The 27,322-nt window shown below is 42.6% G+C and overlaps 1 protein-coding gene across 1 annotated transcript; it reads left to right on the top strand.

Annotated features, from left to right (window-relative positions):
* The first annotated feature begins 62 nt into the window (after window positions 1–62).
* On the top strand, window positions 63–26,028 carry LOC128322456 (glyoxylate/hydroxypyruvate reductase B-like). The gene is made up of 7 exons (XM_053243729.1): window positions 63–171; window positions 2,643–2,716; window positions 4,339–4,723; window positions 7,503–7,674; window positions 19,185–19,363; window positions 19,640–19,736; window positions 24,218–26,028. The coding sequence occupies exons 3-7, from the start codon at window positions 4,342–4,344 to the stop codon at window positions 24,381–24,383; spliced, it is 996 nt and encodes a 331-aa protein (XP_053099704.1). The 5' UTR covers window positions 63–171; window positions 2,643–2,716; window positions 4,339–4,341; the 3' UTR covers window positions 24,384–26,028.
* The last annotated feature ends 1,294 nt before the right edge of the window (window positions 26,029–27,322 follow it).

The following is a 27,322-nucleotide window of genomic DNA, read 5'->3' as shown; positions in this document are numbered from 1 at the left end:
CTGTTTGAAGAAGAAATACATTTGATAGTGTAGCTGCTAGTCTTTGCCATTGTCAAAAGAACAAGGTGGAACATTATAATATTGTTCAAATAATACCACAACTGGACAAGAAACTATGACTGAAGACTATATGGAATTCTATTGGTCTTCTCATGTATGCATTTAGCCCAGGTCTGTGAGATGTACACACAAATGTTACATCTTTGAAGATTATGATTCTTATGCAATGGTTGAATAATATACTGTAGCTCTGAATGTGATCATACCAGTAAAAGATAATTGATGTTGCCTTCTGATAATGCCCATAAAATCTTTAAGGAAGACAGGATGCTTCCCAAATGTGGTAGTGATCATAAAGCCTTCATGTGCACCTGATTTTCTGGATGAGCTGCATAGTTTCTGGTTTGAAGATAAAATCACATTTTTCATGTCAGCAAAACTAGAATCCATTAATGATAAACAAAGAAGCATTGTGCAAAAATGATGGGGATCAGGAAGAGAGCTTGAACTGATAATTTGATATCAGTGTGAACTGATAATTTGTGGAACTACTGCAGTAGTACAATCTGTCAGTAAAATCTGTTATTTGAATTTTAAAAAATATATCCTGTTAGGCAACATGTGGCTCTAATTCACCAACATCTGGAGAGCCACAAATTGCCTTCTCCTGAACATGTGTAATTTCAACGCCATTGGTTGGCTGCTCAAGCTCAAAAACTCATACTTCCCTTCACCTTTAGAAAATCAGGCCTAATGCACATTCTATCTCACTGCAGAAAACAGCCACCTCAGAAACTTAATCACCTTTCATTGCACTTAAAATTAATGCCATTGATTTAAATGAAGGGCTGAGCCTCTGGAAGGGCAGACTGATAGAGATGTGCACAGAACCAAGCAGGGGAAGTTCGGAGGTGGGGGGGTTGACTTTAAGGGCAGGGGAGGGTGTGCTTTCCTCTTCCTCCGCTTTCTCCCCTGCCAGCTCTCCATTTGGAAAGGGACTGTCGGGGCGGCGGCAGCATACCTCTCTGCCGCCTTGTTGCCTCCTCAGTCCCAACGTCACCGGAAGTACCCAACGCACCTGCACGCCTGTGAGCGCGCATGTGCTAACGTGAGCAGGCGTGTCAGGTACTCCCAGTGATGTTGGGATTGAGGAGGCAACGAGGCGATGGAGGTACGCTGCTGCCCCAACTGTCCCTTTCCAAACGGAGTTCTGGTTCCGTGCACATCCCTACAGGCCTCTACTTTACTGCATTCCCCATAGCTGCCTGCTTTCTTTTCAAAATGCTCATCTTGACCAGCAATACCTACTTGCCATGAAGAAACCTCATCACTCATGGCCTACACAAACAAAGAAAAATGACACATAGCACCAACAACTGTTACCAACAGCCAAAGAGAATTATGGGAAGGAAAATGTGCAGTGAAAGATGGGGTGGAAGGAAAGAAAGAAGAATGGAAAAGTGGAGGGACAGAAAAAGAAATGCAGAAGAGGAGAGGACTCCTCTAGGCACAAATTAAAAAAACAAGGGATGGAAAGGAGACTAACATACTGTAACTGAAGAGGAAGAAAGGCAACACATAAAACCAACTATTCCCCATCATTTTGTCTGTCGCTTTTGACAGGCCTTTATCTAGTAATAATAGTTTTATTAAGAAGATGTTGATGTTAAAATGTTTTTAGAGAGGCTTTTAAATGTTTCATCATATCATATCTGCTGGGTTTTAACTTCAGCTTTCTAACTTGTGATTTTAAAACTAAATATAAAAGGTATTACTTGTCTTTAGTTAAGTTCTATTGATTTTATATTGGCTGGGTTCTCACAATCATAAGGATCCTGGTTTAAAAGTTACTCAAGATTAGTGAGCCCTGTGAAGCTGATTGCGACAACCCAGATTTTCAGGGCAATCCTGATCAAACTGTTCTCTATCCTGGTTAAATACTGGTTAACTGGAGCAGTTTGGAGCTCTAATTCTAGGTTGTCACAATCATCTTCACGGGGCCTGGCTTACTAATCCTGATTTAAATTTTAAACTAGGATCCTTCTAATTGCAAGAACCCAGCCTTTCTTCTCGCCTCCATATTTTATCTGTTTCACTAATTTTGTGAGCCACACTAAGCCGTAGTGTACCACTACACTAGAGGGGAGGGGTTTAAATAATTCAGGCAACATGTGGCTCTCAGATGTTGATGAACTACAATTTCCATCACCCCAGCCTCAATTATTATAGCTGGAGATGATGGGAATTGTAGTTCAGCAATATCTGGAGAGCCACATGTTGTCATAAGTACTTATACCCCGCCCCTTCATTGTACTACTGCTTAGGGTGGCCGTTCAGGCTGCCAACCCCTGAACTAGCTAACTAAATGTAGTTCATACAGTCAGTCAGATTTCTTTAGGTTGCCTCATATATTGCATCTTTGCTAAAACCGATATAATTAAGGGGGGTTTTTTTGGGGGGGGGAGGTACAACCCAGCCCAAGTTAAGTAGTTTTGTTTTTAGTTTATATGAGAAGGTGGTATTAAGCATATACTGAACTCTTTTCCCATGGAAATCAACTGAAGATAATGTTTAAATTTGGTTGGATTTATGCCCAGTTGAGGCAAGTGAAAAAGCTTAACAAGTAACTTGATACATTCCAGTGATCAAAGTTCAGCATGAAGCTCTGCATTTTATTTCAAGGAATCCCTTCAATCAATAGAGTCCTTCACATTTGGTAAATTCATGCTAATTTTCAGTTTTCTTTTGTCTTGAAATAGTTATTTCACTTTATAGATGATCACCAGGCATGATTCTGCACCTCAGGTTGTGAGTAATTGGATTTAAATATGCTTAAATTGGCAGGGTGTGTGTGTGTAGTGCTCAATCTTGGCAAGTTAAACAGCTTAAAAAGTAACTTGATACATTCCAGCATTAAGAGTTCAACATGGAACTCTACATGTTATTCCAAGGGAACCCTTCAATCAACAAAACTTTACATTTGGTAAATGCACATTAATTTTCAGTTCACTTTTGCTTTGAAATAGTCACTTTATGAGTGATCTATAGGAATGATGCTGGAATTCAGATTGTGAGCAAAGGTCTTGAGAGTGTAAAGACCAGACTTAATAAACTTTGTATTTTAAGAGACTGAATCAGAAGAGAGGCTTTCATCTTCTTTATACTTATGTTGCTCTACCATGTACATGTCTTCTGCTTTTTTGGCTGGTCGCAATGAAGGAAAAACATACTAGGTGGGATCCAAAGGATCCAGAGAAAAGGAATCTTTGGATCCAATCTATTACATCTTTTGAGGAGTCTGTGTGTGGGTGTGTTTGTGCATTAAAAAGTCATACTTCCCGATTACTTAAAGTTACGAAATTTTGCATACACAATCCTGCCACTGAAATTAGCTGAATGAACTTCATTTTATTAGTTATTTATTCATTCAATTTATGTACCACCCTCCCTAAAGTGGCTCAGGGTAGCTTACATTAAAATAAAAAACACATAAAATAATTAAAATCAGAAAAAATTTAAACCAAATTAACACTAATTAAAATTAAAATTCAAACTAGATATTAAATGCCAGGCTAAAAAGATAGGTCTTTAAGGCTCTCCTGAAGGTCTCTAGAATATTTTACATCTGACTATGCTGCAGGAAAGGTTTAAAAAATATGTTTTGTATTTTTTAGAAGAAATCCTGAATATAATCATCCGTTTTTAACAGTTATTGTTCTGAATAGATTTTTAACACTCAATTAGATCAATAATTCAAAAATGACATCATGCTCAAGATAAGCAGATCTTTCTCAGATTCAAATTTACTGTGATTCAAATTTTCCATATATGGCAATCATTCAGTAAAATGAATAATGTATGAAGTTGACATCTTACAAATTTAAAATTTGTTTTACTTCCCTTTTGTAAGCACATTAATGAAAAACCTTTTTATATATAATTGTATCTATTATATATTTTGAAGTGTTGGTGGATTTGTGCAAAATAAATTCGTGCCAAAGTCCATGCAAGACATTGGGGAGCGCTTCACACATGATTCAGGTAGTTAGATTCCAATGTCTTGCATGGACTTTGGCACGAATCCAGTCGATGTGCGAACATATACCCTCCATTCTGAGCTAAAAGTACCATCTGGAAATGCTCCTGTAGGTAACTTTCTTGTTTGTTTGTTTGTTTGTTTGTTTGTTTATTTACACAAAATGACTGCCTGGTCAACAACAGGTCTCACCTGCTATTACACTCTATTTTGTCAAGAGGTTCTCTTAACAATCAATCTATTGCTGAACTAGATTGCTGTAGATTGATTGTTCAGCAATCTAGTTATCCATCTTTTTGCAGATCATGGAAGAGCCAGAGCTCCCTGTGCTACTGGTCAATGAAGTGGGTGGAGTCCTTGGTGTCTTGGAAGCTCATGTGCCATTTCTGAAGAAACACTTTCACCTTATCACCATGAAGGAATTTCTTGAAAGCAAAGAGTATTTTAGTGGAAAGGTCAAAGCTATTTATGTGTGGTGGCACAAACCAGTCATTGACAGAGAGCTGTTGAAGAGCTTGCCTAACTTAAAAGTGATTGCAAATTCAGGAGTAGGGATGGATCACTTGGATCTGAAATTGATCTCTGGATTTGGAGTGAGAATGGCCAATGCTCCCCAAGCTGTTGCAAACTCCACTGCAGATACTGGCATGGCTCTACTGTTGACGGCTGCTAGAAGACTAGTTGAAGGTAATATTTCTAATGCCGTGCAGGTTTCTTGATATCATACGAACTTGCATCAATTATTCATTTTTGTTGTCCAACAAGTATTTTGATAACAATAGTAGATAATTATTGGCATGATCCCAACGTTTACTATAAAATAAAGGTAAAGTGTGCTGTCAAGTCAATTTTGACTCCTGGCACCCACAGAGCCCTGTGGTTTCCTTTTGGTAGAATAAGGGAGGGGTTTACCATTGCCTCCTCCCGCGCAGTATGAGATGATGCCATTTTATCAACTCAGCAAAAAAGGGTTCACACATATTATATACACTCTCCAACTTCCCTACATGGTGAGAAGTCCAGGGGCTTTCCTACAAGGCTATAACCTGACACTACATGTTTATTCAGAAGTAAGTCCCATTGTGTTCAGTTAAATATGCACCTAAGGTTGAAGACTTTGTTTCCTTTGGATGACTGAGCCTGGGGGGCTTATGCTGTCTTTGTGATAGGTCTGTCTTTACAAATATGCAAGTAAAACCTATTAGAAGCAAATTGACTCCTACAGCAGATAGCACAGCTGCTAACCCTGCTTCCGATTCCCGATTCCTGCTTCTGATTCCGATCAATGTTGTGTTAAGTCCCTGGCCTACTCATTAGTTTGCCAGGAAACCACAGAGTCCATGTATTAAGTTCATTAACATCATGACAAAATATCTTATTTGAAGCCACTTTCATCATTTCTTATTGCCTGTCGGTGCAAGCAGGAGAGTGGCTTGTTCAAAGTCACCCACTGCTGAGTGGGGATTTATGTATATTCCAAGCTCAACACTTCTGCTACTGCACCGTACTGGTATTAACCACAAGTTAAGGCGCCCTTTCACTAGTGGAAAGCAGCTCACACAAGGTCTGTTTCTGACTTAGTGGAAGAATAATGCATGTTAAGCGTCTGCACAAGTTCTTGTACAAAACTTTGCATGAGCTCTTTTCAACACATTTTCATGGCACATTGGAGTTTATAGCTACAGCCTGTATCTTCCTTATTTACCATATACTCTAATGCAGGGGTTCCTAAACTGTGGATGTATCTGGACTACAACTCCCATCACCCCTAGCTACAATATTGTGGCTGGGGGTGATGGGAGTTGTAGTCCAGCAACATCTGGAGTAACAGACGTTGGGAACCCCTGCTCTGATGCAAACCCAGATACACTGTGGCTGAGCACTGTACAAAGTCTTCCACTAGTGCTTGTGCAAGAGTTTGCAGAACAGCACAAAATCATTTTCTCCTTCCACTCGCAGTTCTTTGGATCCACGCCACTGTCATTCCAGATAGGTCTGTTTAAGATTGCAGTCTTAAGCACACAGTGAAGTGCTGCAGGGATTTAAAAGGCCCATTCTTGTGTTATCAATGTGGCATGGCTGCTGCTGCCCCATAGTTCCATTCTATTCAATTTCAGTAACATAAAGTATGGAATTAACTGCCACAAGATGCAACGGTGGTTACTATCTTAGTCCCAAACAAGATTATATGCCTATCACTTGAATGAGGCCTCTGTGCTTCCAAGTAGCAGCCGTGCAGGACCTGGATCAGGACTCTGGTGTAGGTGGAGGGGGACTTTAATCCCAAGGCCCCAACCCAGATCCCCCTGGAGGTTATTGGCACATGACTTCATGCTGCGGGGTAAATGTAGAGCGAAGCCCTTTAGAAATACACTCCCGGCATTGAGGGAAACAGACCCTCCCCTCTGCTCTCGGGCTTGCTTTTGATGCAAGTTCAGATTCCTTTGTGTTTTCCTTCTAGCCAGTGGTGGGCGGTGGCGGGGGGGGGGGAGAGTACTGAAGAGCTACATCTGCATTTGCAGATTTGGGGTTAAAACCCTATGTGTAAAGCCTCCTGGAAGTGGAAAAAAGGAACCATTGACACTAATAAGAGTTTGTGTTTGTTTTGTCCAATAGCAGAATGTCTGAAGTGGGGTTGTGCGGGGAAGGTTAAAGTCCCCCTCCTCCACGCCACAGTTTGATCCAGATTGGGGCCCCAAATGACTGCTATGAACATTTGAAAAACATAAGCACAGAGGACTCAGTAACATGAGAGGCATATTATCCAATATGGGCCCGAGGTGGCTTTAAAATGGGAGTAGGATTCGAACAAATTCAAGGAGGATAAGTCTATCAGTGCCATTATGGCTGTATGCGATGTCCAGGTTAAGCAACATTAAATACCTCCAACTTAGTCAAGAGAAAGAAAAAGGTCCCACTGTCTGGGAATCAAACACAAGGTCTCCTGCTTACAAGTCAGGCCTTGAGAGGAGAACTGGTCTTGTGGTAGCAAGCATGACTTGTCCCCTTAGTTAAGCAGGGTCCAACCTGGTTGCAAATGAATGGGAGACTTGATGTGTGAGCACTGTTAGATATTCCCCTCAGGGGATGGAGATGCTCTGGGAAGAGCATCTAGGTTTCAAGTTCCCTCCCTGGCATCTCCAAGATACGGCTGAGAGAGATTCCTGCCTGCAGCCTTGGAGAAGCTGCTGCCAGTCTGTGTAGACAATACTGAACTAGATGGACCTATAGTCTGACTCAGTATATGGCAGCTTCCTATGTTTCCTATGTGTATGAGTCTTGATTTTAATATAGCTAGCTTCATGGGATATACTTCCAAGTAAATGTGTTTAGGATTGCAACTTGAGAGACAATATGAGTGGAAATCCCCTCTGTAAAAAAGATAATCTCTCTAGAATTCTGTTTATGTTCTAACACATCATCCCTCCCACACCCACCCTCCTGTCCTTATTTCTTTATTGCTTAGGTTGCCAAATTGCTGTTTCTCCAGACACTGAATGTTTGCCTATGAACTGGCTAGGAGACGAAGTCACTGGGGCTACTTTGGGTATCATTGGAATGGGTAACGTTGGATACAAAGTTGCTCAGAGGGGCAGAGCTTTTGAAATGAAAATTCTCTATCATAACAGGAACAGAAGGTAAAAATACAGATTCTATAAGAAGTAAAATATATGTTCAGCTCTTGAAAGTTTTTTAACCCCAGATCTCCCTTCCTCCTGAAATGTGTGTGAAAGACAGACAGAGACAAGGTGAGTTGGTCTTCAGATCCAGATGAACTAGTCTCACTGCTTACTGTGATGAAGGGAGGATAGCCAGTTGGGCTAGGCTTGGAAGAGGTCAACTAACAATGGCAAGAAATAAAGGAAAGATCCCCAAGGGATTATTCCACGTACTATACTGTAACCCCCAATGATCTCTAGAAAAGTGTGTGCACAGCATATTACAGCTTAAGAAATTGCCAAGCATTGTGGATTCTTCCAAAAGTCACCCAAATTCTCTTTCTCTCTATTATAAGGTCATGTCAACCATCTGTTGGAGGTTGTTAATTTTTTACCCCCAGTAGGCAAATCAGCAGAGCACTAAGGAAGAGAGCACACACTCCAGTTACAGAGTAGGTAGCAGAGGATGGTTTAGTTGTTGCAGCTATTTAGAGAAAACACATGGGGATTCTTGTAGAACTAAATACAAAGTATTTATTGTTTAAGTACACTTGGATAGGAAAGCCTAAATCTAATCTAAAGGACTACATAACAAATAGGTAAGGAGGGAGAAAGATGTTTCCATCTGTTCTCTAAGAGGAAAGGAAGGATTGTGACTCAGCACAGGAAGTGCAGAAGAGTCAGATCAAGGGTCACAGAGTAGAGACAGGTAGAACAGTTAGGGAGACCCTTACTCACTGTCTCTACTCCCAATGCCCCTAACGGTCATTAGGATAGTTGGTACAAAAGGTCAATGCACTGGAACTCCATCAAAACCATCTAACCCTTCCACTTTGGACAAGGAGACACCTTTTTAAGACTGCTCTCCATCCTGAGTTGAAACGTAGTCTTCCAACTTTGCTTTTGTTGTGGCCAGTTTTGTCTTCAGGGTAATTTCCTAAACAAGGTTATTGTCAGAGCCAGAGGTGCACCTAGGTAATTTTGGAGTCTGGACCTAAAGGCCTTTGGAGCCCGTCCCCCCACAAGTTAAGCATCATTCCCCTCTACACACATACCATGACACACACAGTATTGTAACACGTGAGTTCTTGAGGGCACAGACAGCAACTCACAAGAATGTAAGAATATAAAACAGGTGTATTTATGCAAATATGCATCAGCCGAAACATTTCAACACACAGCAGCATGATGACCACACCACCTGGGACAAACTAAAGAGGATTTGGAGGCCCCCCCAGGGTGAGTAAAGGCCTGAGATTACTAGAGATTACAAATAAAATAAAATAAAATAAAATAGCACATAACTGCCACTGAAACAACCTTGTATAGAGCTTCCTTCTCTAACATCTAGTAGAGCTTATCACCTGGCATCGTTATGCTATTTCCCTCCTCCAATTAGAACACAAGATAAGTTGTAGCTCTTCATATAGTTCCAGTTGTCAGTGATAGACAGCATGTGTTTTTTCCCCTTATAAAATACCCATTTCTATTTTACCAACAAAGCTGAACTGAGCTTGCTAGAACAAAGTACACAGCTCAATCCATGTTCGTGTTAATTTAGATAATTTCATTATAACTCATCTGCTACATTTTTGGCTTGTACTGTTTGGTGCCAAAATAAACATGACATTGGAGGATGCATGAATGCAGCTCCCAACATCTTCTTTTGCTAAAAGCAGTCACAAGTTTCTGTATGTTGTCCCCTGAATGGCTTATAGCAGCTTCAGAGAGGGCAGTTTGGATTGGGATCATAGTGTAAGGGGAAAGGGTTAGATCCTTCTACCTGCAGCACTGTAGCCCTAATGCAAATCACACATACCCATGGCTGCTTTTAGCCAAATAACAATGTGTCAGGAGATGTCATCAGAAGTCTAACTCAGTACATATTTTACTCAAAATTATTAGCTGACATGAGGTCCCATGATGTCAATATTTACAAATTTGACATTAATGTATGAATTACTTTAGACATTACAGCTCTTGGTCACACATAGAAAAGGCATATTAAACACTGCATACAAATTTATTAACCATCTAGAGTCAGGCACAAATATATATCAAGTAAAATGGGTGAGAGAACTGGTTCAAATTAAGTTACTCATGAGGATTCCCATTAATTTCAATGGGTGTACTCAGTGCTAAATTTTTGGAAGCCTGTCAGGCTGAGGGGAAGGGTACACTGAGCTTCAGCACATAGCCAGCCAATCAAGAACAGAAGAGGAAGGTCTTCACCCTCTCGCCTCCCCTTCTGCAGTGGACACATTGCTGAGGACATGTTGGCTTTATGCCAGTGAGCCTCAGATAGGGGAAGACATAACATGGCTACAGCATGGGGAAGCAGGATGACACCGAGAAACCCCTGGGAGCCCTTCAAGTACGCCCTCTTGGGAACCCCTGTTTTAAAACAAGCCCTTACTGTTCTCAAATATTGAGATGTATCAAAAAGATGACCTGATATATATCTTCCCTTTTGATACCTTTTATTTATTCATTCATTCAATTTTTATACCGCCCTTCCTAAAGTAGCTCAGAGTGGTTTACACTAAAATGAAAAATACATAACAATTAAAATAAAAAACTATTTAAAAGCAGATTAAAATCAAGATTAAAACTAGATATCATTAAAAACTAGGCTAAAAAGATAGGTCTTTAAGGCTCTCCTGAAGGCCTCCAAGGACACAGTCCTCTTATATCCATGGGGAGCGCATTTCACAACCTAGGGGTGACAACTGAGAAGGCCCTATCCCAGGTCACCACCAGATGAACTGGTGGCACCCGAAGATTGACCCCTCCTGATGATCTCAATGAGTGGTTGGGATCTTGTAGAGAAAGGCGCTCTTTCAGGTAAAAAGGCCCTAAGCCATTCAGGGCTTTAAAGATACTAACCTGCACTTTGTACTTTGCCCAGAAACATATCAGCAGCACTGTTCCCTCTAAGGTGCATGCACCAACTTCCAGGCCCCCGCACAACAGTTTCTGGCGGACACATGCCCACCACTGCCACCCAACTGTCCGGCATCCCAGCACTCCGTTTCCCTCTTTCCCTGGCTGGGGAGCATTGCCGCGATTTCCCCCGCCAGGTCACTGCCACACCGCTTCTTCCTCCTTCCCTCTGGCTGGGCCTCCTCCTCCAGTTCTGTCTGCAGATCTTGCGAGATCTGCAGATGGAGCAGCCAAAAGAGGTCCAGAGGGAGGCTAACTGGCAGCTCCCCCACCCCAGCAGCTTCTCCCCCCCCCCGCCACCGGCAGCCCAGACAGAGACCAGAACTGGGGGTCTGGGAGCAGGAGGTGGTAGCAGCTCCTGCTGGCAAGGGGGGGAAAGTGACAAATTTTTGTGTGCCGCCACATAAAGCTGGTGTAACATTATGGATGAAAGACTTAGTGACCAAACAAGAAGTCCTTGGTTCTGTTCTTGCCTCTGCCCTGAACTCACTAGATGGCCTCTGGCAAACACATTTGCATTTGCCCACTATGTACAGTATGGTGATAGTGCAGGTCTACCTTACAGGGCTGTTCTGAGGATTACAAAGAGAACGCATGCTTTGCTTTTTGAACAATCTGCAGTACTAATGAGTATGGTTACTGTCTCTGAGCTATCATCATTGCAGGGTTGTAAGGCTCCATTACACTCACTCGCTCTTCCAACACTCTTTGTACCCAAGTGCGGATCTCTCTCTATTGTTTATTCCTTTTGGGTTTTTCCTTGAAGCCAGGAGGTTTGGTATGGGGTCACTCGGGGAGGTCAGTCACTTGGCTTCTTTGCCTGCCTCCCAAGCCTAGTGATCAGTTGAGGGACATGCAAGGCTCCCAGCAGAATTGCTATTTTGGGAAGACAGGCAAAGAGCAAGGTTACTTGGTGTAGCTGATTACCAAACCTTCCCCTTAGAGCAAGCCCATGTGAGGGGAAGGAAAATGCTGAATCATCCCCTCCATGCTTTCAGATAAAAGGCTTCTCCCCCAAAACTTTCCTTTATTTCCAGTAGTTCACGCTGCCACCACACGCAATTATCAACAGAGTTTAACCCCTCCTCGCTGGTCTTGGGTAAAATTCTAGGGAAACTCTCTTTCTCTTACTATTGGAAAAGTACAAAAGCCTTCCACGTGCAAGCTTACACATGATGAGAAAACTGGTAGATTTGCTGACTGTAATGAGGTGTGTTGCACCAGAAAAAAACTCTTTCCTGAGTTAAAAATCCACTCAAAGAGGCTTGTTAAAATTGCAAAGAACAAAAGGGATAATAAAAGCTTTATTCGAATGCTACAGATTGCTTCGGTCCGGGGCACTCTCAGCTTTTATTTACAGTTAAAAGAAAATACTCAGTAGGTTACAAGAATACTTCCAAAAAGCATCCCAGATGATACTGGGGCAGCAGTATCTTTAAGAATCTTGGTAACCCAGTTGCAAAGAACATGGATGTAAGAAAACACACACGTATCTTTAAACGCTTACAAAGTTTTTCACAGCGCCCTAGTTGGATGGGCGCAGGCTCAACTTTTCTTAGCTTAGTTGTGTTACAGGTAAACAATAGAACAGGTTCAGGGATATATAGAACACACAAAAGAAATATAAGTTTCTGACGCAAAATTTGACTAACAAACTGTTCCCTAGGCTGAATCTCCTTTTCCTTGCAAACTCACTCAACACCTGATGAGAGTCAAGCTTCCTGCAATCCTATCTCTCAAGGATCTGCAAAGGTCCTTCCATGAAAGAATTCTCCAGGCTCACTTTTGACCATGAGGCAGCAAAACTCCATTGCTCCTCATTAAGCCTTCCACCTGTCCCTCTCTCATCTCCAACCTAGCTGCTTCTAACCAAGAAACCCTTCTCTTTCTCCTCATGGCACTCTAGGTCCCACCCACCTAGTTGTTGATTGGCTGATCCCTGGAGTTCACTAGCCTGTCAAGGTTCATTTCCAGTTTACTCTTTAGGGGAGAGGAGGGGCTGATCACTACATATACACCCCACCTAAACTGAGACAGGTGGCTAGAAACGGTAGTTGACAGCTCCTGGCTCAACATGGAGTTGAGAACACAAAGCTTAATTTCCTAAACTATCTAAACCTACAACCTACAATAATAATAAACAATAACATTTCAAAATAACATTTGGGGTATGTTGTCCTGTTGCCTCCACCCTCCCCAAGTGTCCTTAGGCTTCAGTGGAGACTTCAAAGTGTCCCTGTGAAAAGGCATCTGTTATGATGTTGTTGTTGTTGGTTGTTGTTTCTTCTTCTTCTTCTTCTTCTTCTTCTTCTTCTTCTTCTTCTTCTTCTTCTTCTTCTTCTTCTTCTTCACCCCCTGTAGCCAGTGGCTCTCCCCCACTGACCCCTTCTGGTTAAGGACCACGCTCATATGAGGGGCTTGGTCAGATCCCAATAGCATCATCTCTGCCCCTCATTGCCCCTCTCAGAAACATCAGTGGGCAGAGTGACAGTTCTTTTAAAGTCTGGGGCATGGAGGATGGGGTTTTTACTGAGGACTGTTTTCAACGCCTCTGAAGCAGCTCAATACTCCCTCCCCGACATGTCCTCATAGGGTTTGTTGGTCCCAGCTGGCCTGAGGACCTGCACCAGTTCTCCTGATCAAATACGCGCTCTCTGGCAGGTAGACCAGTGCTGGATAGGGATGAGCCCGGACCGGTCCGGAGACCATTCTGAAGGCCTCTGGACCGGTCCAGACATGAGGGCGGTCCAGCACTGGTGTGTGGGGCTCTTTAAGGGCGGGGGAGGGTGTACTTACCCCCCCCCCCCGCTGCCGTGTTCCCCCGCCGGGGCATTAGTTTTGAAAAGCTTTTGGGGCGACAGGATACCTCCCTGCCGCTCCTTCCCCCAGTCGTTGGCAAAAGGCTTCAAAAAGCCTTTTGTGCATGTGCACGTTGTGCGCGCACGTCACGTCTCTGTGTCACATGCGCGTGCACTGCAGAGACATGACGTGCGCGCGCGATATGCGCACGTGCAAAAGGCTTTTTGAAGCCTTTTGCCGACGACTGGGGGAAGGGGCGGCAGGGAGGTATCCTGCCGCCCCAAAAGCTTTTCAAAACAAACATGCCGGCGGGGGAAACGCGGCGGGGTGTGTGTGTAAGTACACCCTCCCCCGCCCTTAAAGAGCCCCACACACCAGTGCCAGACCGCAGCTCCACAGTTCCGTGCACATCCCTAGTGCTGGAAAAAAATCCGGTTTGAAATCCTGGTAAGTAGTTGCCAATGAGTGTAGTCAATACTGACATATACAGACCAGTTGTCTGACTCTGTATGTACCTGTTTATCATGTTTGTTCATATGTTCAGTTATCATTTGTGCCATTGGAAATGAGGACCCTGCTAGGTTGAGGGATCCTACTAGGTTGGGGAGCAATCTATTGCTTGACGAAGGTGAATAGAGCACTACCAAAATACCTTTAAAACACAGCCTTAAGTGCCATATTATCAGCCCATCATCACAATGGGTCCACAGTCCAGATGACTTGGGGTATTAGTGATCTGCAACTATATGTTGTGTGTGTGTGTGTTTTAACATTTTATATCCCGCTCTTCCTCCAAGGAGCCCAGAGTGGTGTACTACATACTTCAGTTTCTCCTCACAACAACCCTGTGAAGTAGGTTAGGCTGAGAGAGAAGTGACTGGCCCAAAGTCACCCAGCTAGTATCATGGCTGAATGGGAATTTGAACTCGGGTCTCCCCGGTCCTAGTCCAGCACTCTAGCCACTATACCACATTGACTCCTATATATATGTTGATCATTTCTAACTTGTAACTGTTTTCCTAAGCTATTGCTAGCCAGGAAGGAGATTTGATTGCAAACTTCTGAACTTAAAAGTTCTCATCGCAAAGATAGCATTGGGTTGAATATTATTGGCTCCCATATTGGAGCCATTGATCATCCTTTGAATAGAAGACTAAAGCAAAGGAACTGGTAAAGAAAGGCATGGTGGGTTTTATTTTTGCTATTTGGTATTCTTATTGGAAGAGACTCTTCTCCAGATAAGACTATTTTTGTTGCTAATCCCATTGAACTAAGCATTACTAGCACCCTTGAAGAATAGTAAAGGCTGACTAGTCATGAACAAGGAATGCTTTAACTGGGTGAGCTAATAATAGTCAACCCCTCACTCTAATTGGGCTCCTCCTGGTGTGGGGAGAGTGAGATAAAATGGTGCAGCGCAGTAGTCATTAAATGATGTGTGTGCGAGTGAGTGTGAGAGAGAGTGTGTTATGTGCACACACTGCTCTGAGGCTGCCGCCCAGGACAAAACTCTTTCCGCTCACTGATTATAAAAATTAGAGAGAACACTTATCGGCAGTCAGTGCAGCTGTTTAAGAACAGGTATAATGTATCCTTCCAGGATATCCCAGAGACCAATCTGGCTGCTGCATTTCTGAACTACGGACAAAAGGCAACCCTACATACAGTGCATTGCAATAGTTGAACATGGAGGTTACCAGCTGGTGTACCATTGTTTTCAGGTCATTCTCCTCAAGAAATGGGCAGAGTTGCTGAATAAATTGCAGCTGGTAAAAAGCACTCCTGGCCAGTGGTCCATCTAATTTTTTTCATCTCTGTGTGGAATGAATTTTGTTCTGGTCAGCAGTATCAAGGCAGTGTGTGCACACCTGCATTCAGAATGGGGCCTTCCTGATTCATCCTGAGCGGGATCGAAAATGAACTGAGTGGACATCCAAAAACTTGTGAGCGTGCATACGTGCACAAGCCTTAGAGGGAACAGTGCTCCTGGCCATAGCCTCAACCTGAGGCACCAGGATGAGAGACATGGGTTGAAGAGCACTCCCAAACTATGAACTTGTTCTTTCTGGGGGAGTGTAACCTTATCCAGAACAGGAAGTTCTATCCCATCTTGAAGACTGCAACCCCCAACAATGAGCACCTCTGTCTTGCTTGAATTCAGCTTCCGTTTATTATCCCTCATCCAGCCCATTGCTGCCTGTAAGGAGACATTTAAGGGGATAATGCCATTTCCTGATGTTGATGAGAAGGAGAAATAGATCTGGATGTCATCAGCATATTGATAACACCCAGCACCAAATCTGCTGATGACCTCACCCAGCAGTTTCCTGTAGATGTTAAAAAGCACTGGTGACAGAATGGAGCCCTGAGGGACTCCATACAGCAGCTCCCATTTTGAGGATCAACTGTCACCAGGCGCCACTATTTGATACCTACCCGAGACATAGGAGCAGAACCACTGTAAAACAATGTCTCCTATTCACAAATCCCTCAGGCATTCCAGAAGTATACAATGGCCAATGGTATCAAAAGCTGCTGAAAGATCCAAAAGAACTAGCGGAGTCACACTCCCTCTGTCAATTCCATGGTAAAGTTCATCCATCAGATCAACGAAGGCCATCTCAACCCCATAGCCTTCTCTAAAGCCAGTTTGAAATGGGTCTAGATAATCAATTTTTTCCAAGACTGGTTGAAGCTGGGTCACCTTCTCAATCATCTTACCCGACCATGGAAGGTTGGAGACTGGCCTATAATTATCCATCACCAGGGGATCCAGAGTGGGCTTTTTAAGAAGGAGTCTAACCCCTGCCTCCTTCAGACAAGATGACATCCTGCCCTTCCTTAGTGAGGTATTAATTATATCAACTAGGCCAGCTCTGACAGCCTCCCTACAAGATGAAATCAGACATGTTGGGCAAGGATCCAAAGAAAAGGTGGTAGGTCATACTGCTTCAAGCAGCTTGTCCACATCCTCAGGAGTAACCAACTGAAACTGATCCAATCTAATCTCACAAGAAGGATTGCTGGACACCACACAAATATTGGAGTCCAGCTCAATCTGAATGTGAGAAATGTCATCTGCAGATAACTAACTGAATGCATCACAGTGATTCATTGCTTCTGGAAACAGATTTGAAACAGAAGGGTCTTGAGTTAAACCCCTAATAATCTGGAAAAGCTCTGCTGGATGAGAATTTGCAGGGGCAATATGCGCAGAATAAAATTGCTTTCTTACCTTCAAATAGGCTCTATGCTGTGTCTTACTGAATCCACCAGGGCATTGACAGAATCTCCAGCAGAAACAACTTCAAAACCGGCTCTATACTGTCACCAGTGCTCTTTACCCCTGCTAACTTGGCAAAGAGGCACCTTTCAACGTGGTGATTCTCTTTATTTAGCAGGGGGAGAGTAACTGACCCTATCCACCCCCAGCACAGTACCTCCAGTGACTGTTGCTGGTGTCTGTCTTATGTTACTTTTTAGATTGTGAGCCCTTTGGGGACAGGGATCCATCTCATTTATTTATTATTTCTCTGTGTAAACTGCCCAGAACCATTTTTGGAAGGGCGGTATAGAAATTGAATGAATGAATGAACCTTGGAGAACCTGCTGCTACTGTGTGGACACAATACTGAACTAGACCAGAGGCGTATCTAGGGAAAATAGCGCCTAGGGCAAGCACTGAAATTGCACCCCCTGTCCAAACATCTGACACCCATCTTTCAGATAACTTTACTATAATAACAGCTGAAAAATACAAGTCAAGCTCATTAATCTTTTAATATTTCAAAAACTATTTAGCATTGGACATAGCCAGACCAAAAAATGCTGGAAAACAACAAATTTCAGTATGCTGGGGTGCATGAAATACCCAAAACCTATGTGGTGGTATACTTGGAAAACTAAACAGAAGTGTCTGTCTAATTCTATATTATGCATTGTAGCATCACTATTACATAAGTTTTAAAAAATAAATGAAGAATTTGACTTTTCCCAGATACTCTGAAAATAATTAAAGGATATGCAGAGTAAACTGTGTCACTGCTTGGAATATATTCTAGTATTTCAGAAAGACAGTTAAAATGAGAGAAAGAGAGCAAGAAACTCCCAGTGGGCCTTAATACTAAGGATTTCACACTGATTTAAAGACAAACTCACCATTAATAGCCATATTATTAAGACATCACATGTAACTCACTTATCACAAGAAGCAAAGTAAGAGCAAATCCTAGCTCCTAGATACAATCCTAGCTCATATGTTTCAGCTCAGTATTCACAAGCCCTGATTCTCTGTACATAGTGCCAAACTAAATATGTGTACAGTGACTTATATTATATTAAATTAATTTTTTTTACCTGTAGCCCCTTTGGGGGGCTTCCTAAAGGCCGTGGGGGGGTGTCTGCAAAGGTCCCCCCCCTGCTGGCCTCTAGGTCCTCACAGGGACCATTTGTGCATGTGCACTGGGCATTTTTAATTTTTTTCTTTAAAAAAAATGGCCGTTGAAAACAAAATGGCCACCATGCATGCTCAAATGGCCTCTGCGTGTCCTGGCATGGCCTGGGCAGGCCATTTGAGCATGTGCAGTGGCCATTTTGTTTTCAGCAGCCATTTCTTTTTCTTTTTTTTTTAATTTTAGAAAATGGCACCCCCCTTCAAGTGGTGCCCGGGGCACGTGCCCTGCCTGCCCTGCCCTAGATATGCCCCTGAACTAGATGGACCAGTGGTCTGACTCAGTAGAAGGCAGCTTCCTATGTTATGTTTGGAATTTATAGATTTATGCGAACTTTTAAATGAAAGAAACAAAAAAGTCAGTTGAGGAATTCATGCTCCTCCCATGCCACATTTAATTTGGCCCCTAGATGCTTAAACTGTGCAAAATTCCCTAAGCAGTTCTTCATTAAATTATTTGCCAGAAAGCTAAGTAGGGGATATCAATTTTAGAATGTAGAGTAGATGGAGATATAATTCTTGTCTGCAGTTCAGCCTTGCAGAGGTGCACTTAGGTAATTTTGGAGCCTGGATCTAAAGGCCTTTGGAGGTACCCCCTCACCGAAAATTAAGCATCATCATGCTTGGGACAGACTAAAGAGGATTTGGGGGCCCCAGGGGCTGTGGAGGACCCAGACTTCAGCCCCAAAGTCCAGGGGTAAGAACACCTCTGCAGCCTTGAAATGGAGCATGTATGGAGCATATTAAATAACAGGAATGCATGCTTTGTATTAAAATCTTAGAATTTTAAGAGCTGTAATGAAATGATAAAATAGGTATACTATGCTTGTTCATTATCTGAATTTAATAAAAGATTAAAATGTGTGCTGTTTTTCATATCCATAGGATCAGGGCCAAGCTTGTACAAATACTAGGACCAGAGCAGGGAGCCTAACGTTTCTCTCTTGGATTTTTCAAAGTGCAGATTATGAATAAAATATAATCTGGTCACTCAGCCAATGTACTGGCTGCTCACGAAACTGTAATTCACTTTGCTGGAGACTGGTACTTGCCAAATATCTCATTTTCGTTCTTTGAACAGGCTCTTGGATGATGATTCAGTGCAGATTTGGGGAAAGTTCATGTCTTAGAGAGAAGCTGGATGTGAGTTTTTCCCAAGGGGCAATAGAAGGACTTTCCTAATCATTGAGGCCCATCTTTGCTGTTTGTAATCATAATAAGGGTTGCCAGTTGTGAAAATAAATGTGTCTTATAGCCAAATAATTGTACCAGGACATAACTGTTAATTTTCTATTAGGAAAGAAGATGACGAATTGGCTGTGAGTGCCTGCTACTGTAGGAAGTTAGAAGACTTGCTCCAGCAGTCTGACTTTGTGATGCTGGTTGTAAATCTGACACCACAGACATACAAATTGATTGGAAAAAAGGAATTAGAGTTGATGAAACCTACAGCTACTCTTATAAATATATCTAGAGGTAGGTCACAAAATAGCTTCTTTAAATAATGTATCTGAGCCATGGAACACTCTCCAGCTCTCAAAAAACATAGTAACAAGTTGATCAATGCAATTTAATTTGTATATTAATACAAATCATATGGAAAAAGGCAAAAATGTTGGAGGAAAGTGTATTCCTATATTTACTGTTATGGGGTAACTCTATATTAAAATGGAGGAAAGCCTTTTGTTGGGAAATATGTTGTTATAAATGTTTTTCTTCTTCTTAAGAACTTAATCTGTTATTTACATACAGGACCTGTTATAGATCAAGATATGCTTGTAGAAGCTCTCCAGAATGGTGTTATTAAAGGTGCAGCTATGGATGTCACTTATCCTGAACCATTACCCAGGTAATCTGCGGGATTTCTTTTTTTTTTAATCTACAAATTCTGAAATAACCAAGAACATGTTGCAAGCACTGTAGAACAGCATTGGAGTCAATAGGTGCAAGTCATACGGTTAGTGATGTAGTTGCAAATTCAGAAGTGCAGGCGCTCTCCATGACAGCCCCCATGACCATGCCCACCCCAACAGCCAGAGAAGCCGAGAAGTACTGGCGCTCCGTCCCTGCACTTCCCCGCTCCATACAATGCACTATATCCTTACATTCCAGCCAAAAACAAAGATACAGTAGTCTGTGTAGCTGTCTAATGTAAAGTAGGGCTACAAGCTTCAGTGTGTCTATGATTCCACTGCATGCCAGCCACTACACTACAGCAATGCTGGCATAAACAATTTAATTTGTGAGCTCCTTTGGAATAAGGTACTCCCCCGCCCATTTCTCTGCTATGTAAACTGCTTTGTGAACTTTTTGTCGAAAAGTAGTATGCACATATTCCAAATAATAATTTTATTTATTTATTTATTTAACTAACGTAGTTTTATACTGCCCAGAACTCACGTCTCTGGGCGGTTTACAACAAAATAAAAACAGAAAACAAAACATTAGTAAAAACACAAACAAGAAATTTAAAATGCAACAATTTAAAAATTTTAAAACAATATTCTAAAACACCATTAAAACCATTAAAACAACATTAATTAAAAGCCTGGGTAAAGAAATGTGTTTTTAAAGATTTTTTTTTAAACTTTCAGAGATGGGGAGGCTCTTATTTCACTAGGGAGCTCATTCCAAAGCCTCGGGGCAGCAACGGAGAAGGCCCGTCCCTGAGTAGCCGCCAGATGAACCAGTGGCAAAAGCAGACGGACCTCTCCTGATGATCTCAGTGGGCAGTGGGCTTCATGACGAAGAAGACGTTCTCTTAAATATAATAATTATATATTTTACATATTCTAAATATTAATTATAATGCTGGTGTCGCATCGTTGTGATCCAGATTCTACTTCCAGCAAAGTAGAAGAAACAGTACCAGGAAAAAACAAGAGGCAACACAGCAGCAGCAGCCGCCATTCTCAAGCATGTGGCAACAATGCTGCCATTCAAGGTTGCATACTGATGACATGCCCACCCACCCCCATTCCTCATGAAGTACGTGCCTTCTGCCACCCACAGTGCACAATGCAGCAACCAGGGAGAAATTACAGCATCTCCCCTACACAAACTTTATGCTTTCATGGATAGGATACTAACAGACAACCAAAAACTCCAGGCTGTCCTACAGTCGGGGGTTGACTTAATAGCAGCCACACAGAAGCAGCCTGTTCTTACAATCACCTTTTGCCAGGGATAAACAAGGAAACAAGTGTTTCCAGTGCTATTCCAGTTACAACAGGCAGCCAAGCTCAGTGGGTAGGGGCTATATGCATAGAGAATCCAGAATCCCATAGGAGGAGGGCTTGAGGCAGTTGTCAGAATACGCCACACATTTTTATTTGTTCATTTATTTTACATTTCTATCCCGTTCTTCCTCCAAGGAGCCCAGAGCGGTGTACTACATACTTGAGTTTCTCCTCACAACAACCCTGTGAAGTAGGTTAGGCTGAGAGAGAAGTGACTGGCCCAGAGTCACCCAGCAAGTCTCATGGCTGAATGGGGATTTGAACTCGGGTCTTCCCGGTCCTAGTCCAGCACTCTAACCACTATGCCACACTGGCTCTCCATGTATGTATTGGCACCTGTGTGAGGCAAACAAGCATTTTGTGAGGAAGTTGGCCACATCAACAAGGAAGAAAGGGCACTTCAAGTGCAAGCTCACAGTAGGCAGCAGCAGAAGCTGTCTGATAGTTCAGGAAGAAGGAGCACTGCAACTAGGGACAGGAGATGGGGATTCAGATCTCCGTTGGTTACACTGCATTTCTATTTACGCCACCTCTTTTGCAGGTGTAATGTCACGCTGGCGTCAGAGGCAGTGCCAGCCTCTGAACAAGCAAGCCTAGAAATCCAACTGTAGCCCACCCCTCCTCCAGTGTGCCTCCAAATTTGCCCATTTCCCCCCTTGTGCTGGCATACATGCCAGTGTAATGTACTGCGGATACATCTGTAGTTCAACACCGACATAAATCCAGGGCACCAGCATATACTTGGGCAGGAGGACTTAGGAGCAACCCTATCCCTTCCCAGTGGGCATACATTTAGGATAGGATCAATCCGTTAATCTATGGAAATAATAGTGTTCCTACCACTGGGCAAGGGGGGACAAATGTCACTGGGTCATTGGGGTCGGTGGGGGGCATGACACCCCTCATCCCTTTTCCAGGACATCCCCTTGTCCTCCTCCCACTCCCAGCTGGTGCTCACCAGCTGGGAGCATGAGGCATGGTCGCGCTCCCAGTGGGTCCTTTGTCCACTAGCTTTCTTTGTACCACTGCTTTCTTTCTCTTCCTCACTTGGAGCAAGGGCTGGCTGGGAAGAAGTGGGAGAGGAGCTGCACCTATTGGGTACTGGTCACACCTCCTGTGTGGATATTCGCATGGGCTGCAGTGGCAGGGCCCGCCAGCATCAGCTTGTCCCTGGGCTGCCAGCAAGCCCCCAATGCCTCTGTATTGAAGCTTTTGTTGAGTAATCAGTGGGAGCAAATTTTTACTCCTGGAACTGAGTTTGAAGAATACACTTGCTTATTTTTAAAGCCATTTCGACTTAGGTGTGCTGCTGTAATAAGAAGTTAAAGTGACAATATTGACAATTGCCATTCTTCCTATGTGGTTTATTTTGTTTATTAAGCAATTGTTGATGAAGCTGCCTCAAGGGTGATAGATTGGTTTGGCACCCCCAGTTCGGGTGAATGTGGGGAATGTAGCTCCAAAGGGGAGACAGTTCCAAGCAGTCTTAGTTTGTGCAAGCGTATGAACTCAAGAAAATCGGCTTGAGAGCGAGGTTTTAATTAAACCAAAAAGGAGTTTATTGAAAGAAAAATAATAAAAGCAATAAGACTAAATTACTAGGTGGTCCTAACATAAAAGCAATACAAATATGTTTAAAAACAGACTATTGTAAGACACATTTAGCTTGTAATTCCAAATTATGTGTAAATTCCCAGGTGGGCTAGACAGAGTTACTTTAAGATAGGGGGTTAAGGTTTAAGAATTAAGAGAGAGGGATAGATTCAGCCCTGAAGGAGTTGGGCAAGAGGCTATATCACTTGTCCTCACGAAGTTCCAATTCGGGAAGCTGGAGACTAGTGTCTGTCTGGGAAGGCGAAGTGGGGAGCAGGAGAGTTGAAGGAATTAGTGGGGTTCCTCATGAGGAGAGTTCCAGCATGAAGCCAGCTAGATAGATCGGCAGGGGGACCAATCTAAAACCAGGCACAATGAGCTGAGCCTCAGTGTGAGGGCAGCGAATTGGCCAGGCAGTTCAGGCACTTCAGCTCAGGTGGCCCCAATGGAGAGGGGAATACTTGTAGCAGTGGAGTCCCCAGTGTAAAGTACAAGGGGAGCACAAAGATGTATTGCAGTTGGAGTCCCCAGTGTAAAGCACAAGGGAGCACACTGGGTCATGGAGTTAGGGATACTGATACCCCAAAATGTGCCTCAGAGGCACCTTTATCTTGTCATGCTTTGCTGTCTAAAGCTGTTCAGCTGGACTTGCCCCAGAATGCTTTGTTGCTGATTGTCCTTCCTGGGGTGAGACAGTGTGAATTGCCTATTGTATGCAAGGCTGACTGTAATGAAAATCAGAGTGTACAGGTGCACCAAAAGAGTATCCTGTGCTGGGACTGACTCTCCCAATAATTCTATCAAACGTTTTGGTGGGCACCCTGTTCAAAGTTATCTCACTGGCTCATCCCTATTGTGATGGAGGCTGCTGCTGCTGCACTTGTCTCTGTCTGCTTTCCCTTTCTAACCTAATTGCTTCGTTAGCAACAGCTGTTATCTCTCTTGCGAGAGGATGAGGGGAATTTCTAGAGTTCATTCCAAGTCCAAAATGACCTTGGATGCCAGACAACTCGCAATAGTTAGTTCTGGAGTCTGCTTAGCAGGGAGTGTGAAACTAATCCCCTTTCCGATTTGTATTGCTGGTGCTCAAAGCTAGGGGCAACCAGTCCACTCTCAACTAAGCGACTTGTCCCCATGTATCATATAAGCTGGGAGCTCACATTCCAGTGTAGCTCCTGAGCATAGCAAAAGTGCAATCTCCAAGCCTGGAGATACAGCTGTAAACAGGAAGGCTTCTGGGAGCCAGGCAGAATAAGCTCAGCTGGTAACACAATACATTTCAAATATTTCCTTTGACATCCTCAAAAAAGTACCTACATTAAGTTTTTGTTATATGCAAAGATATTTTCATTTAATCAATTAAAAGCCAGATGTTTAATCTCTCAGTTTTATTGATAGTCAGTCTTAAATACTTTTCCTGAAGCAAGTCCAGTTGTTTAGATGATTGTCACTATATATCTTAACCCTTTGCCCTTTTTTTCTTTTCTTTTCTTTTCAGAGAACATCCATTATTAAAATTGAAGAATGTCCTCATAACTCCTCATCTTGGTGCTAGAACACACAAAACCTGCCACAAGATAACAGAGGAAGCTGTAGGAAATATACTGGCTGGTCTTAGTGGTCTCCCGATGCCCAGTGAAGTGTTTCCTGATGAAATTTGCTGAAGAGCATCACACATAACAATATGAAATAATTATTTCAATTATTTCCAGTGGAATGAAGATATTGTATAGATTCAGCCTAAATTTCATGCATTTACAACCTGTCTTAGATCTGGATTGAAGATACAAAAGAAGCCCACAATACTTTCCATATATTACTACTTCCAGTATGTTCTTTGCTACAGTTTCACATAATGTTCAGATAAAGCTTGCTAATTACTGTTCAGTCTGAAACGTTTTACTTCTGAATAGTTGCTTTGCCTCAAGATTTGCAAATTACTGACTTAATAATAATTTGTGGCCAAACTGAGCCTTGATACCAGGTATGATCAACACAAAATGGGTTTCCTCCCTACCCATGTATAATGGGTTTCCCCATTACCCATTCTCAAGGTCTGCCTGACTGCTATTACTAATATGATTATGTATATACTGCTTTTCAACAAAAGTGCTCAAAGAGGTTTTCACAAACAAACAAACAATAAATAAAGAGATGATTTCCTGTCTCCAAAGAGCTCAGGAAATACAGGAGGACCTCATTAATCATGGATCCAGCACTCACAGTTTCACGTATCCGCAGTCAGGTAATTAACACCCGACCTCGTCATACGCATGGGGGAGGGGGAGTTAAAACTGTCTATCCATGAGTCAGGGGTGGCTGGAAATAACCTTTGACATTATTTTCAGTTGCCATTTGGAGCACCAGAGCCTTTTGTGGCTCGTTTGCTGAAAAAATGGGGGAAAAACTGCTATTCTCTCAGAGAGGAGAGCTGGTCTTGTGGTAGCAGGCATGACTTGTCTCCATAGCTAAGCAGGGTCTGCCCTGGTTGCATATGAATGGGAGACTTGATGTGTGAGCACTGCAAGATATTCCCCTCAGGGGATAAAGCCGCTCTGGGAAGAGCAGGAGGTTTCAAGTTCCCTCTCTGGCTTCTCCAAGATAGGGCTGAGAGAGATTCCTGCCTGCAACCTTGGAGAAGCTGCTGCCAGTCTGTGAAGACAATACTGAGCTAGATAGACCAATGGTCTGACTCAGTATATGGCAGCTTCCTATGTTCCTATGTTCTTTATTTAGCAGGGGGAGAGTAACTGGCCCTATCCACTCCCAGTACAGTACTTCCAGTGACTGTTGCTGGTGTCTATCTTATGTTTCTTTTAGATTGTGAGCCCTTCGGGGACAAGGATCCATCTTATCTATCTATCTATCTATCTATCTATCTATCTATCTATGTAAACCGCCCTGGGCTATTTTTGGAAGGGCGGTCTAGAAATCGAATTATTATTATTATTACTCCAGTATCCATGGATTTTCTATCTGGCCCCCCCCAGAACAGAACCCCCATGAATAATGGGGTTCTCCTGTCTAAGATAGACACCAGCAACTACCACTGGAAGGATGCTGTGCTGGGCTTGATTAGGAACAATTGGTCTCCACTGTTAAATAGAAGAGAACCACCACTTTTTAAAAGTGCCTCTGCTTTGGTTAGGTGGGGACTGCCACTTCAAAGTTACTTACATTTATTTTTCACTTTTTGAAAGAATTACTTCCATAGTTTTTGAAAGCCACGAAAAAGTATTTAAATGCTTGACCGCAATTCTAACATGACTTTATATATGTATTCATTATAAAAAATAAAGGGTGCCTCAATCTCAGGTGTCTAGGGCATAGGTTCAATATCACTTTTACTTGCCAAACATGCTTTACAAGAGCTATTTAGCAATATCTGTATATATTAACCACTCCAAGGCTACCACAATATCTTGAGAAAGATGTGTAGCAATTTTCATCTGAATAATATTCAAGATGGATTTTCTCTTGAGAATAACCTCAAAGAACAGAGACTAATAGATGAGTTCTATTACTTATACAGAACTAAAACAGATATAGAGATAACATGGAATTGTTTTTTTAAAGACAAAATGCTGCATCTTTAGCATTAAATGTGCTCAAATACATGTATCATTGCTTTTCAAATGCCTTGACTAGCAAAGGCTAAATAATATCCTAGAAAGCAATGTTTACTAGGGAGCCTAGGGTGCAGCAGCAGTCAGGTGTGCCTTTCATGAGCTTGAAGTTGTCAAAAAGCTGTTCTATCTATTTGATCAGGACCTGGAGACCACTATTCATGTATTTCTAATGGCTAGACAGACAACTGTAATGCATTATATGTGTAATTGCCCTTAATGTCTTCCTGAAGCTTCAGTCAATGCAGAACATAGTTCCTTGCCTTCTGAGAGCACAATATGTTGTTCTGCATTCCAACATCTGCAGCACAGGGTTCACGTGACTTTCTAGGCCCTACAAGACATTCATATTCAAGGTGCTCGTTCTGATCTATAAAAACTCTCAGCAACTTCGTCTATTCATATAGAGTTATTGACAAGGTGACATAAGCAAAAAAGTCCTTGTCCCCAGGGAATTTACAATCAAAATCTAGACAAAATGGGAGACGTTGGCATTCTGCCTCTGAACTTGTAGATAGCAATAGCACTTACATTTATATACCACTTTATAGCCGGAGCTCTCTAAGCAGTTTACAATGATTTAGCATATTGCCCCCCAACATTCTGGGTACTCATTTTACCGACCTCGGAAGGATGGAAGGCTGAGTCAACCTTGAGCCCCTGGTCAGGATCGAACTTGTAACCTTCTGGTTACAGGGCGGCAGTTTTACCACTGCGCCACCAGGGGCTCATTTGTAGCCATCATGTAGTAGCTATTGATAGACTTGTGCGGTCAATTTGTCTAATCCCCTTTTAAAGTCATCTAGGCTAGTGGCCACCATCACATTTTGTGGAAGCAAATCCCATAGATCATGTGCAGTGTGAAGCACTACTTTTGTCTGCCTCGAATTTCCTGCCAGTTTCACTGGATAGCCTCTCCTCTAGTGTTGAGAGAGAAGAAAAACTGCTGTCTGGCTACTTTCTGTCCACCTTTGCCA

Source organism: Hemicordylus capensis, chromosome 4, assembly GCF_027244095.1.
Source record: "Hemicordylus capensis ecotype Gifberg chromosome 4, rHemCap1.1.pri, whole genome shotgun sequence".
Lineage (NCBI taxonomy): Eukaryota > Metazoa > Chordata > Lepidosauria > Squamata > Cordylidae > Hemicordylus > Hemicordylus capensis.
Note: the sequence above shows the minus strand (reverse complement) of the source record. Positions and strands in the feature narration are given on the sequence as shown.